The sequence below is a fragment of the Nicotiana tomentosiformis genome, chromosome 1 (genome assembly GCF_000390325.3).
Source record: "Nicotiana tomentosiformis chromosome 1, ASM39032v3, whole genome shotgun sequence".
Classification (NCBI taxonomy): Eukaryota; Viridiplantae; Streptophyta; class Magnoliopsida; order Solanales; family Solanaceae; genus Nicotiana; species Nicotiana tomentosiformis.
The window spans coordinates 124,460,835-124,475,784 of NC_090812.1; the positions used below are offsets into that span (position 1 = coordinate 124,460,835).

The 14,950-nt window shown below is 37.4% G+C and overlaps 2 protein-coding genes across 3 annotated transcripts; one reads left to right on the top strand and one right to left on the bottom strand.

Moving 5' to 3' along the window:
• Positions 1–2,333: 2,333 nt before the first annotated feature.
• Positions 2,334–3,781, bottom strand: LOC138909141 (uncharacterized). Its single transcript, XM_070200313.1, has 4 exons — positions 3,560–3,781; positions 3,306–3,452; positions 2,988–3,178; positions 2,334–2,895 (listed from the first exon to the last, which is right to left on the bottom strand). Exons 1-4 carry the CDS (start codon positions 3,779–3,781, stop codon positions 2,334–2,336), a joined length of 1,122 nt encoding a protein of 373 aa, XP_070056414.1.
• A 5,982-nt stretch (positions 3,782–9,763) lies between these two features.
• Positions 9,764–14,042, top strand: LOC104102523 (protein WVD2-like 4). 2 transcript variants are annotated; one of them, XM_009610244.4, is made up of 8 exons: positions 9,764–9,902; positions 10,363–10,927; positions 11,013–11,065; positions 11,207–11,290; positions 11,399–11,483; positions 11,573–11,644; positions 11,747–11,854; positions 13,427–14,042. In XM_009610244.4, the coding sequence occupies exons 2-8, from the start codon at positions 10,376–10,378 to the stop codon at positions 13,847–13,849; spliced, it is 1,377 nt and encodes a 458-aa protein (XP_009608539.1). In that variant the 5' UTR covers positions 9,764–9,902; positions 10,363–10,375; the 3' UTR covers positions 13,850–14,042. The 2 variants fall into 2 exon arrangements, with proteins under 2 accessions (XP_009608539.1, XP_009608540.1); XM_009610245.4 differs by having other exon boundaries at positions 9,786–9,902; positions 10,372–10,927.
• The last annotated feature ends 908 nt before the right edge of the window (positions 14,043–14,950 follow it).

The following is a 14,950-nucleotide window of genomic DNA, read 5'->3' on the forward strand; positions in this document are numbered from 1 at the left end:
CTTTCGAGAAAGTCAGAGAAAAAGAAGTGATAAACTTCATTTGGGATCACATCATATGTCGATTCGGAATGACATCCGAGATTGTATGTGATAATGGAAAACAATTCATCGGAAGCAAAGTAACTAAATTTTTTGAGGATCACAAGATCAAAAGGATCCTATCAACACCGTATTATCCCAGCGAGAATGGACAAGCCGAATCGACCAACAAAACCATCATCCAAAATCTTAAGAAGAGATTGACAGATGCCAAAGGAAAATAGAGAGAAATACTTCCCGAGGTCCTATGGGCATACATCATAATATCGAAATCCAGTACCGGAGCAACACTATTCTCGTTGGTTTATGGCGTCGAAGCCCTGATCCCGGCCGAGGTCGGAGAACCTAGCATCAGGTTTTGATATGCAATAGAGGATTCGAATAACGAGACCATGATTATGAGCCTAGAATTGTTGGATGAAAGACGAGAAGTTGCTATCGTCTGATTGGCCTCTAAAAATAGCGAATCGAGAGGTACTACAATCGAAGGACCAATCTTCAACATTTTAAAATCGGGGACTTGGTGCTAAGAAAAGTCACCCTCAACACCCAAAATCCGAATGAAGGAAAACTGGGTCCGAACTGGGAAGGACCGTATCAGATTCTCAGAATCATCGAAAAAGGATCCTACAATCTCGCTGTGATAAATGGCAAACGACTACCGAGCAATTGGAACATATCGCACCTGAAGCAATACTACTGCTAAGGTACGACCCTCCCATGTTCATTTGTATTTCGAAACTAACCATTGCAGGTGTTCGACCAGAAACAGGAATGGATTATTCAACTTGAAGCCTTTAGGTCTGAAAGCATGCGTTGCACTCTTTTTCCCTTAGACCGGTTTTGTCCCAAATTGGTTTTTCGGCGAGGTTTCTAATGAGGCGACCATTGATTGTGCTAACTTAGAGAAATTCAACAGTATCCGAGGTCTCTTTACAATCAACCTCGAATACTGGGGGGTATTGCCCTCGAATATATCAAGTTCAATACAAGAAAATTACTTCATGGCAACAGGGTCTCGACAAGAAAAATTTGTAAGGGACAAATGATCAAATGAACCATGCCCGCATAGTTTGCTCAAGCCCTGACACAAAATATGTACACATGTATGATGACATATAAAGAGAAATTTCTTCTTTACCGATATCTCATACCTCAGAAAGGTTCTTCTACTTCATATTCTCGATCTATTATGCAAACAAGCTTAAGGGCCAACCATAACTGGAGTTTGAATGATTACCCCATAAATCGGGTACTATCATCCGAAAAATCAACGAAATCGAATTATACAAAGCCCAAGGGCTACATTGATTCAAGTTCGAAACAACGCATAAAGCCTAAGGGCTGCTTTTCTTCGAGTTTGAGCAAATTCTCACTCGACTACAAATCCCAAGGGATACCATTACTTTGAGTTCGAGAAGTCATTCTCACTCGACAACAAAGCCTAAAAGCTGCAATACTTCGAGTTCGAGCAAACACTCACTCGACCATAAAGCCTAATGGCTATTTTTTACTTCGAGTTCGAGCAAACACTCACTCGACCATAAAGCCTAAAGGATATTTTTTACTTCGAGTTCGAGAAATCATTCTCACTCGACTTCAAAGCCTAAAGGCTGCAATACTTCGAGTTCGAGCAAACACTCACTCAACCATAAAGCCTAAAGACTGTTTTTTACTTCGAGTTCGAGCAAACACTCACTCGACCATAAAGCCTAAAGGTTGTTTTTACTTCGAGTTTGAGCAAACACTCACTCAACCATAAAGCCTAAGGGCTATTTTTTCTTCGAGTTCGAGCAAATTCTCACTCGACTACAAAGCCCAAGGGCTACCATTACTTCGAGTTCGAGAAATCATTCTCACTCGACTACAGATCCTAAAGGCTGCAATACTTCGAGTTCGAGCAAATCCTCACTCGAGTGCAAAAGCCCAAGGGCTACCTTATTTCGAGTTTGAGCAAATCCTCACTCAACCATAAAGCCTAAGGGCTACTCTAACTCGAGTTCGAGCAATCATTCTCACTTGGGGGCAATCTATCAAGCCCAAGAGCCGCCTCAGTTCAAATTCGAACATTCACTCGGGGAACACCTATAAGAAACGGTTAAGCACAGTACTTGCTACCAGTCCTTACTATCTCAGTCTTGGACCTTCAAATAATTATTCCATGCTAAGGCACTTTTTGACCTTTGTATAAATTAACAAAAAGGGGAGAAAGATTCAGAAGCTACAAAAGGGAAAAAGTTATTTTTACATGTCAAAAATCATTTACAAGAACAACACGGCCCGATTAAATTTCTCTATAAAAGACCATCACGATCTTCACTTTCAGATCCGCTCGTACTCCCGGTATCATCATCATCATCGGGAAAAGCCATCACTCTAGTTTTAGCTTCAAGCTCCTTAGCTTTCTCGATCTTGGCTGTAAGATCGAAGCCACGAGCATGAATCTCTTCGAGAGTCTCCCTTAGAGATTGGCATTTAACATGCTCGGCAACCCAGTTTGCCCGAGCCTGAGCAGCTTCAACAACCTCTTTTGCTCGGACTTGAGCAGCTTCGGCATCGGACCGATAGACGGCCACCATTGCGTCAACATTAACAGTGGCTATCTCGACCTCCGATTTGGCCACTACAAGTTCTGTGGTCAGTCTCTCTCGATAAGAAATTACGGATCCCAACCGAGACTGGAACTCCTCGACTTTCTTATCCTGCATCGAGGTTTTCTCTTTCAAACTTCGGAGTTGGGTCTCAGTCGACGCCAGTTGAGCTCGGGCGGCCTCCTTTTCTGAGTCAAGGCGATCCATGTTCTTTTTCCACTCTTCAGCCTCCGCCCTCACTACGTCTACTTCAACACGAAGTTGCCTGATCACGTCAAACTTTTGTTGGACCTATGGAACCGAACTGTTAACCATCATGCCTAAGGCAGTGTCATTAGCTTCAAAAATTCTTTTTACTTTCTCAGACAAATCGGCTTTTCTTTCCGAGCTGCTTCTAGCTTAGCCCGAAGTCCCTTTGCTTCTCCTTCTCTCCGCTCACTGAGAAGTTTAAAGACATCTCTCTGCTCAGTAAGACTTTGAACTTCGGCTTCATACCGGCTCAGCTCCCCTCGGGATAGGAGGAATGCTTCGTGATGAAGCGCAGAAGCCTACAGGAATAAAAAAAGGAATTATACAAGGAAAGAAAATACAAAGTGTAGAAATTGACAAAGACAAAGTATAAAATTACCCGATTCAGGTCTTGTTGAGCTTCGTTGAAAGATATGACACTCCCACCTCGCCCGAGCTCTTCTTTGGAGCTTCCGAGTCACCAAGATCGGTGACATCTTCTACCCCGATAAAATAACCACGGAAAGGGTCTTCCTCTTTATGGGCTCCTTCCCCATGATAGGCCTCCATGGCCTGAGCGTCACGTATCATCGACTGCAAAAACGAAGGAAGCGATGGGGCATCACCGATCTCTATTGCCCCGAGTAAGCTTTTCGGGGTGCAGCCTCCGTCTTGTGAATCCTCAAGCTCGGTTCCTTCACCGCCTCTTCGACGGTCTCTTTACCCCGAGGTAAAACATCCTCGGTCGCCCTCGGCTCGGGAACTTGGGTCAGAATCTCCTCTTCGACCTCTTCAAGCCTGGACAGAGCGGTATCAGCTCCCACCGGTACCGGAGTATTTTGAGCACGGGCCACCAGCCCGGAATCACCTTCTTCTTCTTCTTCTTCTTCTTCTTCGTCCCTTAGTCTTTGGACTGACTCCATAGACAGTGGGATTGTGATCCTCTTGGGTTTACGGGCCACTCTCTTCTTAGGTTTTTAACCCTCGGAGTCCGAGGTCTTTTTTCTCTTATTTTCCTTCCCCGATTTCGAGACCGACGATAACACTTCTTCATTACCGGACGGGGGCCTCATAGCTGCATCCTTTTCAAGACCTGCAAAAGGAGAAAAATAAGAAAAACTCATGCTTCGGGCAAATATGTCGCCTCGAACGATTGGCAAGTCGGTAATCCAAGCTGAAGGCTTACCGTGAGTACGAGCCTCCCAACGGCCCTTTGACAAATCACGCCATGCGCGCTCGGCGTATTTTGACGTCGAAACCAGGCTCGTGACCCAGTTCTCAAGATGGGGAACTGCACCCGGCATCCAAACAACGACTGCATCGAGAAAAATACTGATAAGAAAGGGGGAAGAAGTAAAACAACAAACAAAATATAAAAGAAGATCATACTTACGCTTCATATTCCATTTCTCGAGAAATAGCATACTCTCAGCTGGGATCAGGTCCGAAGTCTTCACCCAAACAAACCGGCCCATCCAACCTCGATCTGTGTCTTCATCTATGCTCAAGGCAAAAGACTTGGTGGCCCGGCGATGAAGCTTTATCAGCCTACCTCAATAAAGCTGAGGACTATATAATCTTACGAGGTGGTTGAGGGTAAACGAAAGCCCATCGATTTTGCTCACAAAGAAATGGAGCAGAATCACGATCCTCCAGAAAGAAGGATGAATTTGGCAAAAGGTCACCTGGTACTTCTTGCAAAAATTGATGATGATCGGATCGAGGGGATCCAGCGTAAAAGGGTAAGTGTAAATACTAAGGTACCCTTCCACGTGGGTAGTAATCGCCTCCTCCGGTGCTGGTATCACAACCTCTTTATTTTTCCAATGGCAGTCCTTTTTTACCAGGTCAAGAAGGTTTTTTGGTATCGAGTATATATATCTCGATACCGGCTAACATCGACCATCCATCGATGAGGGTTTCTCGACCTTAAAATCGAAATCAATAACACACCCCCTAGGAACAAGTTCTTCAAGGCGTGGCTCCACCGTTGTTTTTTTGCCGGCCGGCCGAGATGAGGAAGCAGCCTCTTTCTGCGGAACAGTTTTAGATATTTTTGCCATCTAAATTTTTGTGAACAAAGAAGAAGGGAGAGTAAGGTATTTCGTGTTTTGAGAAGAACATGTAAAGAAAATCCAAAACTTGGGAATAAAGAGCTTTGGGGAAGACGAAGAACTGTGAAGATTAAAATAAGAAGAGATTTGAAGGTAAAAGTTTGAAATGATGAAGAAGGGGCTATTTATAGATTTCACAGTGACGGTTCAAAATTGGTAGTGGCCGACCATCGACTGACATGCATTTAATGCCTTGATAACTGGACCGACGAGACATTTGTCACATACGTCACAATCGGGCTCGACGCAGACGTCAGTATGTATCTAGTCAGAGGTTGAAAAATTATATCGTTTCTCACCACCTTCTTTCCGAGAAACGAGTGGACTATCTGTATACAGTCAAAATCAAGTTTGCCATTCATGTAATTAGTCAAGATGGGAGCATGATGGACCGAGGGTCGACATTATAATTTCAAGCTGTGATGTAAAGTTGAGTTATCGAGCTCAAGATCCAGGGACCGATCAATACCGAGCTCGAGTCAATATCGAGATCGATACCCAGAGACCAATTAATATCAAGCTCGAGTCCCAAAGACTGATCAAGCTCGAGACCCAGAGACCGACCAATACCGAGACCGACCAAGATCGAGATCGAGCCAAGAGACAAAGAGTCGTTGTAACTGCACTAGGGAAGAGAATCTCGGCGGAAATCAAGGAAAAGCTAATTAACTAATCTATCATGGGGATCCCCACTATGTATTTTTAATTATATCCAAAGTAGGGTTCCTCTACTATATGAAGAGTGACTATCATTTGTGAAACGGACATTGAAATACATTGAGACACCCTCACATCCAGAGATTATTGAGATTTACATACATATAGCAAATATTATCCCTTTTTGGGCTTTGGACATTGATTCATATTGTTCATTTATCAACCATTCTTTACTCAAATTGGTTTGGTATTCATTCATTTTTACAGTCAATATTCGATATATTTCTACTTATCTTTTCAATTCGTATCAAGTTATACCAGGTATTCTTAGAACTACATATAAATTTAACTCCATCCGTTTTTCGGGTAAACACAAATCATAAATAAGACTTGTTTGGATCACATCCGAAAATATAAAGTGTTTGAACCTTCGGATATAAAAATGTATCGCTATCTACCACTTCTCAAGAGAATTATGTTCCGTATTTTGATTTTGCGGACCAAAGGCCATATAAACCACTATATTTAAAGAGCAAGACATGAACTCAAGAAATACTTCAAAATTATTTGATATATTTTGTTGAATCGAGGGGACATTTAAATTTTATTGAATCGGTTATTTAAATCAAATAAATAAATATTAATTTATTTAAAAGTTAAATTTATCGGGCTATTCTATTTATTTGGGTTATAAATGATGAGCTCACTATTGGATGTCATCTTATCCTAAAGGTCAAAACATGTGTCATGATGTGGAGCGCGGAGTCAAATGAAGGAGCCAATCCGATCATTTTGCATGCCAAATGACATGGTATCCAAGTAAAATTAGAAAGTCAATGAAAAAACTTCATGTTTACAATTACAAGTTTTGGTAATTAAACATGATATTATTACTGTTTCAATTTGATTGGTTAATGATTTAAGTTAACTAACCAAATCAAAACAAACGAGTATGAATAAATCATGTTAAACTAAGAATAATTGAGTAAAATTGATCGATGTGTAGAAAGGAAAAGAGAAAAGGAGTGGAGGTACTAGTATATTTCGTATCTTCCATGTAAATGGAATCTTTGTTCCTCTTTTGATATAAATTAAAGTATAAAATTATAAAGTTCCTTTTAATTGAATAGTTCCATTAAGAAATTATATTTAATAAATCTTGAATACAACGTAACGTACCATCCACAAAATCCCATACACTTATAATTTTTCCAAACGGAGAAAATGATTTGACTCCAAATCTACGGCTGTGATGCCTTCACACCGAACAAATCCGCCGTAGGATCAAGTCCCGGCACGTTCTGACAACTCACGCCGCGAAACGGTTGTTGGAACACGTTTAGGGATGGGCCCCGAATGAAAGGAAGAAATTGAGAAACGTGGGACCCGATCACGTTCTGTGGTAGTGCCACGTAGGCTGCATGCACAAAGGTGACAGGCCCCTCCAAATTCCAGAACCAGACTCAATACGCACGTTCTCCTACAGGGATGTAATTTAGCATTGAATCATTGGCTGCTCTTTGTTTGGACCTAGAGGAGATGATTTATAATCACACAAATAATTATTTATTTTTTATTTATTTTTATTTCTTAATTTTTGGACAAAGGGATTATTATTTTTTAATACTAAAAATTTTCATAAGGGTACCATTCCATTTTTAAAAAAAATCTTTTATTATACATAAGGGAGAAAAAAATAGAGAAGGAATAACAAGGTGGAAAATTGAATTCTAGCTAACAACATGAAAGTACATGTAGCCAATCAATTGAACTGCTAAGATTTTGAGTGCAATATCCCATTTGTTAACATTATAATTAATCTTTAATAAATAATTTTTTTAAAATATTCCAACTTCCAACCAAACACTGAATTTCGAGGAAAATGTTTTTTTCAGAAACTAATTCATGTTACTGGAAATTTCCCATGATACGGTTTATAAAACTGAACAATTCAAGCATGTCTATCCCAAATATTGAAAAAATTCATTAGAGTTTTAACATTGAAATTAGTCGTGAGACAAAAGAAGTGAGATTATCATACTTCTAATCTTAGAATTTACTCCTAAGTAAAAGAACGGATTATTGTACTCAAATCGCTCTTTTGTTTACAAATCAAATTTCATGATAATACGTCAAAACTAAGGATGTTGATTGCTAAATAGGATGTGGTACCCAACATTTTGTCATCTATTAATGGTTTTTATGAAATTGCAAAAAAAGAAACTATCAACTCGGCAATGTTCGAGTCAAACATTTTTTGCTCCATCTTTTTCAAACAGAAAAGGTACTACCTTCTTCCGGTGTTTCATACAAGTTTACGGGAATTTTTTTTTTTCAAACACACACTCTCTCTATATATATATATATATTAAAAAAATTCACTAAATATATATAAATATTAATTATAAACTCAAAATTATTATGTATTAATTGAAGAATTTGTAGAAATTCATAAATTTTAAATTCTGAATTATCTTTGGCTTCCTCGATAGGTAAGATTGTGATGAGAGTCAGAATTATTTAATAGTATGTGCAAGTCTTGCAAAGAGATAATAAAATATATTGTTGACAAGATCTCTTGGTTGTTGGAAGCATGCATTATTGAATCAGCAAGAAATACAAAACAAAAACCATACTTCTCATTCATTTACCTTCTTTTAGATATATAATTATACAGGTCAGATTTTAATTTATTAGTAAGATATAGGTCGGATTCCTTGCTTTCTTAGGATTCTTTTGTCATCACATAATAAGACAATTTCAAGATATTAAATAATTGGAAAAGTTGCATGACCCTGTCCAACAAAATGAAAGCATTGGCTAATTGATTAGTAATATTATTAGCTCTTTTTATATTTGAAAAATCTTTTATACTCTTCTTGACATGGATATTAGATTATCACAGACGTGTCCTCCACATGCTGACCTTTGGGACTAAATAATAATCACAAAATTATCCATTAATGGATACAATAATCAGCTGGTGGTTTAATTATTGAGATGACATGTATACTATTATTGCTATTTTAAGAGTAAGTTACCAAAGTTTATGTTGAATACTCAAACAAAAGAACATATATAACACTTATACGTTTAAACATAACAGAAAAATAATTTAGGTTTATCAGATGATTACCTCCCATATTAGAACTTGATTCTCTTTATCAAACTTATATTTTCATGTCTAATAATTTCAGGTATTTGTATTCATTAATCTGTAATAGATAATGGATATTCCCTTCGATATTCCAACTCTTAATGTAAGGAAAAACAAGTAATCTATATAATTAATGAAGCCAAGCCTATCCAAAAACTACCTTGGTCTCCTTTTACTTCCTTAAATATTACTCCTCCGGTTTACAATAAGTAATTTTTTTGGTTGTTTTCATACAGATTAAGAAATTCACATTTTAACATTAATTAGTAATGAAATTGATCATATTAACATTTACTATCTCTTCACATAAACACTCATAACATATACTCCAACACTATTTACTCCAAGGGCAATGTAAGAAAAAAATAATTAATTCATTCTTAAAATCTGAAAAATACAGATATTTTGGACCATAAAAAAATACCAAAAAATTATTAATTGTGGACCGGAGAGAGTAATGTGTATATACAAATGGGTCGTTCCACTAACACTGATCACTGTTTTATTTATAAGAATCTCTTTACCCTTCTTTAAGTGCAATTGTCTATTTTATTGTCTTTTATCTTCTATTACAATCATTTCTAATTCATCGAAGAGTTAAGTTAAATTGGTCTAATTCGATTGCTTGTGACCTAAATTTTAATTGATTAATTTAAAGCTAAATTTTAGGTTAAATATTATTTCTAATGATATGATTTATAACTATATAAATATATATGACTTGTTTTAAATTATAATTTTTTTCTTAAACTCATATCCAATTAAATTGTATCACATAAAATAAAACGGAAAGAGTATTATAAAAGGTTTCACATTCTCTCTCTTTCTCTACTTCTCCCTTATTTTCTTCTTTTCTGATCAAGACAAAAAAGAGAGGTCATTTTACCAATTGAATCAATCCACAATTCCATCCCCTTTGGAGAAAAAAAGGAAAAAGAAAAAAGAACTTGCCTATACCTTTTTAACTTCCACTGGACACCACCGTCTACTCTGTCTGTATGTCCTCTGTTTCTAATATTTCTAACTAACTTTTCATTCCAAAGTAGTATTTGAATTCTCAAATCATAATTGTTTGTACTATTCAAGAAGCACAATTTGTCACCAATCAGACAAAAGGTACTGTACCCTCCTTCCTCTCATCATATTCCTTTGGTTATGTTGGTTTTCAAGACTGTAGCCTTTCACTCTTTGTTACTGTTTTGAATTCTGTTGGATCTTTGTCTTTTTCTTACTTTTATGGGATTTTACGAGGTTGGTATTCATTTTTGGTTACCTTTTATGCCCTGTTTGGTTGTTCTTGAATTGTTTGTTGATTGTCAGTGTAAAGAGTCTAGATGGTTGAAATTCTGGTTATCTGAGAACAAGAATTGAAAATCTTTCTTTTTTCTCACATTTATGTGTTTTGTCGTTTTATTTGAAGATATTTTGGAAGAAAGTGACTTGTTTGGGAAGATTTTTTCAGTATGGAAGTTTTGTGCTGGTTAAATTGGATTTAGGCTTTTGTAGTTTGTCTTGCCCTTGTTGATTCAACCTAAAATTCCAGATTTCTTGTGCATTTTTGTGTGTGTTACTTTAGATATTTTAGATAAATGGAGTCCGAAAATGGGGTTCCAGTTGAAGAGGAAAAGATTGTTGTGGCTGAAAAGAATGTCAGTGTGAAGGAGAATGTGAGTGAAAAAACCAATGCAAATGAGGAGAAGGCTAATGTAACACCTAATGTCAAAACTGAATTGTCTGGGAATGTTCCAAAGAGCAAAACATCAAGTCAAAGAAAGCTTGCTAGTGATGAAACTACAAAGAACAATAAAATGGCTAAGGATCAGGCTAGTTTAAGAGGCACAGCTGCATTGACTCGTTCGAAAAAGGCAAGTATATCACAAAGTCTATCGTTCCCTGCAAGAGGTAATAGTTCCGATGTAATGAGGAAGAGCATTGATGTCTACCCAAAGAAATCAGATGCCAAGGAATTGAAAACAAAGGGGTTTAAAAATGAGACTTCACTTTCTAAGGGATCATCAGCTTCTAGTTTGAATCCGAAGGGTATATCAGCTGGAGTATTGAAGAACGCAAACGCAAATGGAGGTGTTGCAACCAGCAGAAGGACAACTATTGCAGCCGTTCCCAGTCTCCGTCAGTCTATGGTATTGACCCTTATAATATTTTGCCTTTGACTTGTTTAATGGATGCTTTATCTCACTATGTCTCTAACCTGTTTTTGTCTATTAGTCCGGGAAATCTCTTCCGGCCGGTGGAAGTGCAAAGAAAGCTACATCTGAAGTGTAAGTGAATTTGTTGCTTGCATTTTTATGAAGTTTTTTTGGTCTACACTTGTTGCCTTTAGAATCGAAGTTTTTACTTTATATTATGTTTCATTTTGCCGAAGAACTTTTCTTTAGTTAAGTTATTTCTTCCTACTGCAGATCAAATGACGAAAACAAAAAACCTACTAAAGCTGCATTGCTGCCTCTTAAAGAGGATGAGGATGCTCGTTCTACCACTTCCTCGTACTGATTTTCTCTTTACACTGTTGTCATTCTGTTGTTCCATTGGTTTGTTCATCATCTTTAGTGTTCTAGGCCAATTAAATCTACTTTTATTTCTGCTGTTACCAGAAGTACCACTCCTCGTGGACAACGAAGGGCCAGTATTGCTGGATTTTCTTTCAGGTTGGAAGAACGTGCTGAAAAGCGGAAGGAGGTTTGTAGTTCGCACTTGTTTCTTCTTTACCAATGAGGGAATGTGATTTTTTATGCAAAGCTCAAGTGCAAAGTTTCTTTCTTTGTTAGTTCTTGGCAAAGATAGAAGAGAAGATACAGGCAAAGGAAGAGGAAAAGAATAACATGCAAGCAAAATCCAAGGTTGGTTCAAAATATATTACTGTACTTTTTCTGGTTAACTATTTAAGATCTAGTCTCTCCCAAGCCTTTTAAAAAAAAATTGAAGTTGGGTTTTGAATGTAGGAAAACCAAGAGGCGGAGATAAAGCAACTGAGGAAGAGCTTGACATTTAAAGCTACACCAATGCCAAGCTTTTACAAGGAACCCCCTCCAAAAGTTGAGCTAAGGAAGGTAAAGTGTTGATCTTAATTCGAAAAGAGAACAGGGGTGTTCTTTGTTGACACACTGGTTCCTAACTTTCAGAAAACACATTAATGTGTTAGTTTTGACATCCTCTAACCTGAAAAACCTTCATCTTCAGCATGTCTTGACATGTTAAAGTTTTTCTTAACTTCAGAAATTAACAAGATGTAATTGCTAGTAGAGCGGTTTTAACTTTCGAAATCCTTTCAAGATAGTAGTTCATATTGATGGCGTAGACATTTGCCATCTTGGGGATCCACCCCACTTCGCCCGACAGGATGCCCTCACACTGATGGCATAGGCATTGGCCATCCTTGGGATCCACCCGTTGCAGTAAAGGCGCATGGATAGGATGCGTAACTGCTGAATTGTACTAGGATTTCTACATGTTCAAGTTCCCAGTTACTTGTCTCAGTTGCTTTGTTATTTTTTCCATTGATTTTGATGCTGAGTTCCAGCTTTTCCTATATTTTTATGCATCTACATTATCTTAGTGGATGCTTGAGGAAAAAATGATCTCATGTTCATGAATGGGAACTTGAGAGAGCAGGGATACGTAATAGCGACCCCCCGCCCCCTTAAGAAAATAAATGTGCTGCCAACTAATGTGATAAGTATCATCAGTACGCTTTATTGATAGAAATTCTTGAGTTCAATGAGCAGAGCTAAAAAGATGCTGATTTCATGACTGCAATTTTTATGCAGTGTTTATGATGAAATTACAAGACTTGGAAAACACTTTACTGGCATGGCACTGCCTGAAATTCTGTTAACTAAATGCTCTTCTCCTAAAATACTTATTTGTTTATGCTACAAGGATGAAAAAGGTGGCATATTCCTTTTTAAGTTCAAAGTTTGTAAACATGGTTGCTCGTTAGCATGAGATACTTGTACTTTTAGAGATAATGTTCAAAACTCGAATGTTGCGGATTGGGATTGTTTCTTGATATCAAAACCAAAATGGGGTCTATGCTGATGGATTTTTCTTTCCTTAAAAATGACAATTGTAGATAGTATTGGACTTTGATAGCCATAAATGAATAAGTAGTAATGCATTACTTGCAATACCTGAAAACTGTTGTATAAACCTTATTTATCTAATAAAGAAGCATATCAATTTTTCTTCAAATCTGACATAGTTTGAGGTATAATTGCGCTCGTTTATGTTTCCAGTCATAAAGATGGTTTTAAGAAGGTACTACTTAAGTATTTACAAAAGGCTAGTATACTTTTGATATGTCAGGTCGCTCTTTGATTGTGATACTTCATTTGAATGACCATTGCTGCTTCTCTTTCAAGGACATTCGAGAGATCCCGCTGGATGATAAGGGTTGTGTGTTCATCTAATGATATGGCGTGTTCCTTTTCCCTTTCCACATTTTACTAGTGCTTATCCTGCAATAGAATGCTTTAGTTACTAAGTATATGCCAACAGAGTTTTAAGGCTACCCCATATTAGCTTCCAGGTTACATTTTAAGATTTCATGACTCATCATGTTCTCTTCCTGTTAACTTGAATTTATAAAAGTAGCACACATGATAATTTTCTTGATCATACAGATACCAACAACACGTGCTGTATCTCCTAAGCTTGGAAGAAATAAGAACTCCACATCGACAACCAACAGCTCTGAAAGTGGAGGATCGTGTTTGAGTCCAAGAGTTGTCAAAGAACAGGTAAAGTCACCCACGGCCTTGCTGTCAACTAGTGATAATGTTACTGGTGTTTCAAAAGGGAAGCCTATTGAAACCAAGAAGCCGACGAAAAGTTCCTCAACTGCTAAAACTAAAGCGAAAGCTGTTGGAACAAAATCAAAAGCTGCTGAAGTCAAGAACTTGGAGGAGAATATTTGTGAAGAAAATGCACAAGACATGCATGTTAAACCAGCTGATGAAAAGTACGAGATGAATCCAGCAGACGAAAATGCAGTTCAACCGTCAAACGCTGTTGTTATTACAGCTGAAGTCACTGTTGAAGGTTAACGCACTTTAAGGAGTTTCTAGTGTCCTGTATTCATATATAAGTTTTTCTTTTGGGGTCTCTGAAAATTTTATGCTTCATTGAGTTGTGAATGGCATTGTTGTATGTTGTGTTTATAAATTGTATATGTTGGTTCGAAAATGTTTGACATACTTATTTTGTTCTATCTTGTATCATGCTCAAATGATTCTGCCACGCTGAGTTACAAAATACGTTTCTCTTTAGAAACATAGCAATTTTTAAATTCTACCTTTGGTTTGACAAAATAACCGAATCTATCTCCTGTTTCCATGAAGTTACTGTGTATACCTTTGGTCACCAAAATTTGCACGAACTTTTTCATTTGCAAATAATTGTTTGCTAACTTCAACTTCAAATGTTGTCCATACTAACTATTTGCCTGGCTTAGCATGAAATGATTAATTTAGAGTTTAGAGATTGCTGTATTTGAGCAGGGCAGGCGAGGCAGTAAGGTAGATGGGGTTCAAAATTCAAGAAAATTATGGCAGTAAGGCAAGGGGATATTCGGCACCCAGAATATCCCCTGTTTATCTCTAATTAACAAACTAAGGTGTGATTCTTACCAAGAACTTGAAAACTCATCACAAAGCAGTGAAGCACTCCTAGTTTTATGGCTTTCTTTAGTAATTTAATTTTTCTCTTTAAAAACGTCATCTACCGAATCGTCAGTTCTGATTAAAATTTCTCCTCTCCCCATTTACCCTTTCACCTTTGTCTTCTTCTGCTACATCCAAATTAATAAGCTTAAGGCATAGTTCAAAGTCTCAAGGAATTGGTCAAAATTAACTAGCTGGATCATGAATTAGTTATCAATCAAACATCGATCAACCACACTTTAAATCAAATTGTCGTAATCAGCTAGAATTAACAACAATCAGCTTTTTTTGCTTTCTAGCTTCTTTCACCTGACCTCCTTTGGGATGAATAGCTAGAAATTGGACAAGGATGCTTACCGTTAGTGATCGAGGTACTAGGTTAGAGCAGATGGTGGCAAGAGTTCCATCCAGATGAATTAATCCAGTCAAAACATACAATTTGCATACAACTTTACATATAATTTTTGGGGTTTCAAACAACTTGTA

Coding starts and splice junctions, on each gene's coding strand:
- LOC138909141 (XM_070200313.1), bottom strand. CDS start 3,781: ATGGAGTCAGTCCAAAGACTAAGGGACGAAGAAGAAGAAGAAGAAGAA. Junction 3,453..3,559: donor AAGAGACCGTCGAAGAGGCG/GTGAAGGAACCG, acceptor TCGTTTTTGCAG/TCGATGATACGTGACGCTCA. Junction 2,896..2,987: donor AAGCCGATTTGTCTGAGAAA/GTAAAAAGAATT, acceptor TGACGTGATCAG/GCAACTTCGTGTTGAAGTAG.
- LOC104102523 (XM_009610244.4), top strand. CDS start 10,376: ATGGAGTCCGAAAATGGGGTTCCAGTTGAAGAGGAAAAGATTGTTGTG. Junction 10,928..11,012: donor CCAGTCTCCGTCAGTCTATG/GTATTGACCCTT, acceptor TTTGTCTATTAG/TCCGGGAAATCTCTTCCGGC. Junction 11,645..11,746: donor ACATGCAAGCAAAATCCAAG/GTTGGTTCAAAA, acceptor TTTTGAATGTAG/GAAAACCAAGAGGCGGAGAT.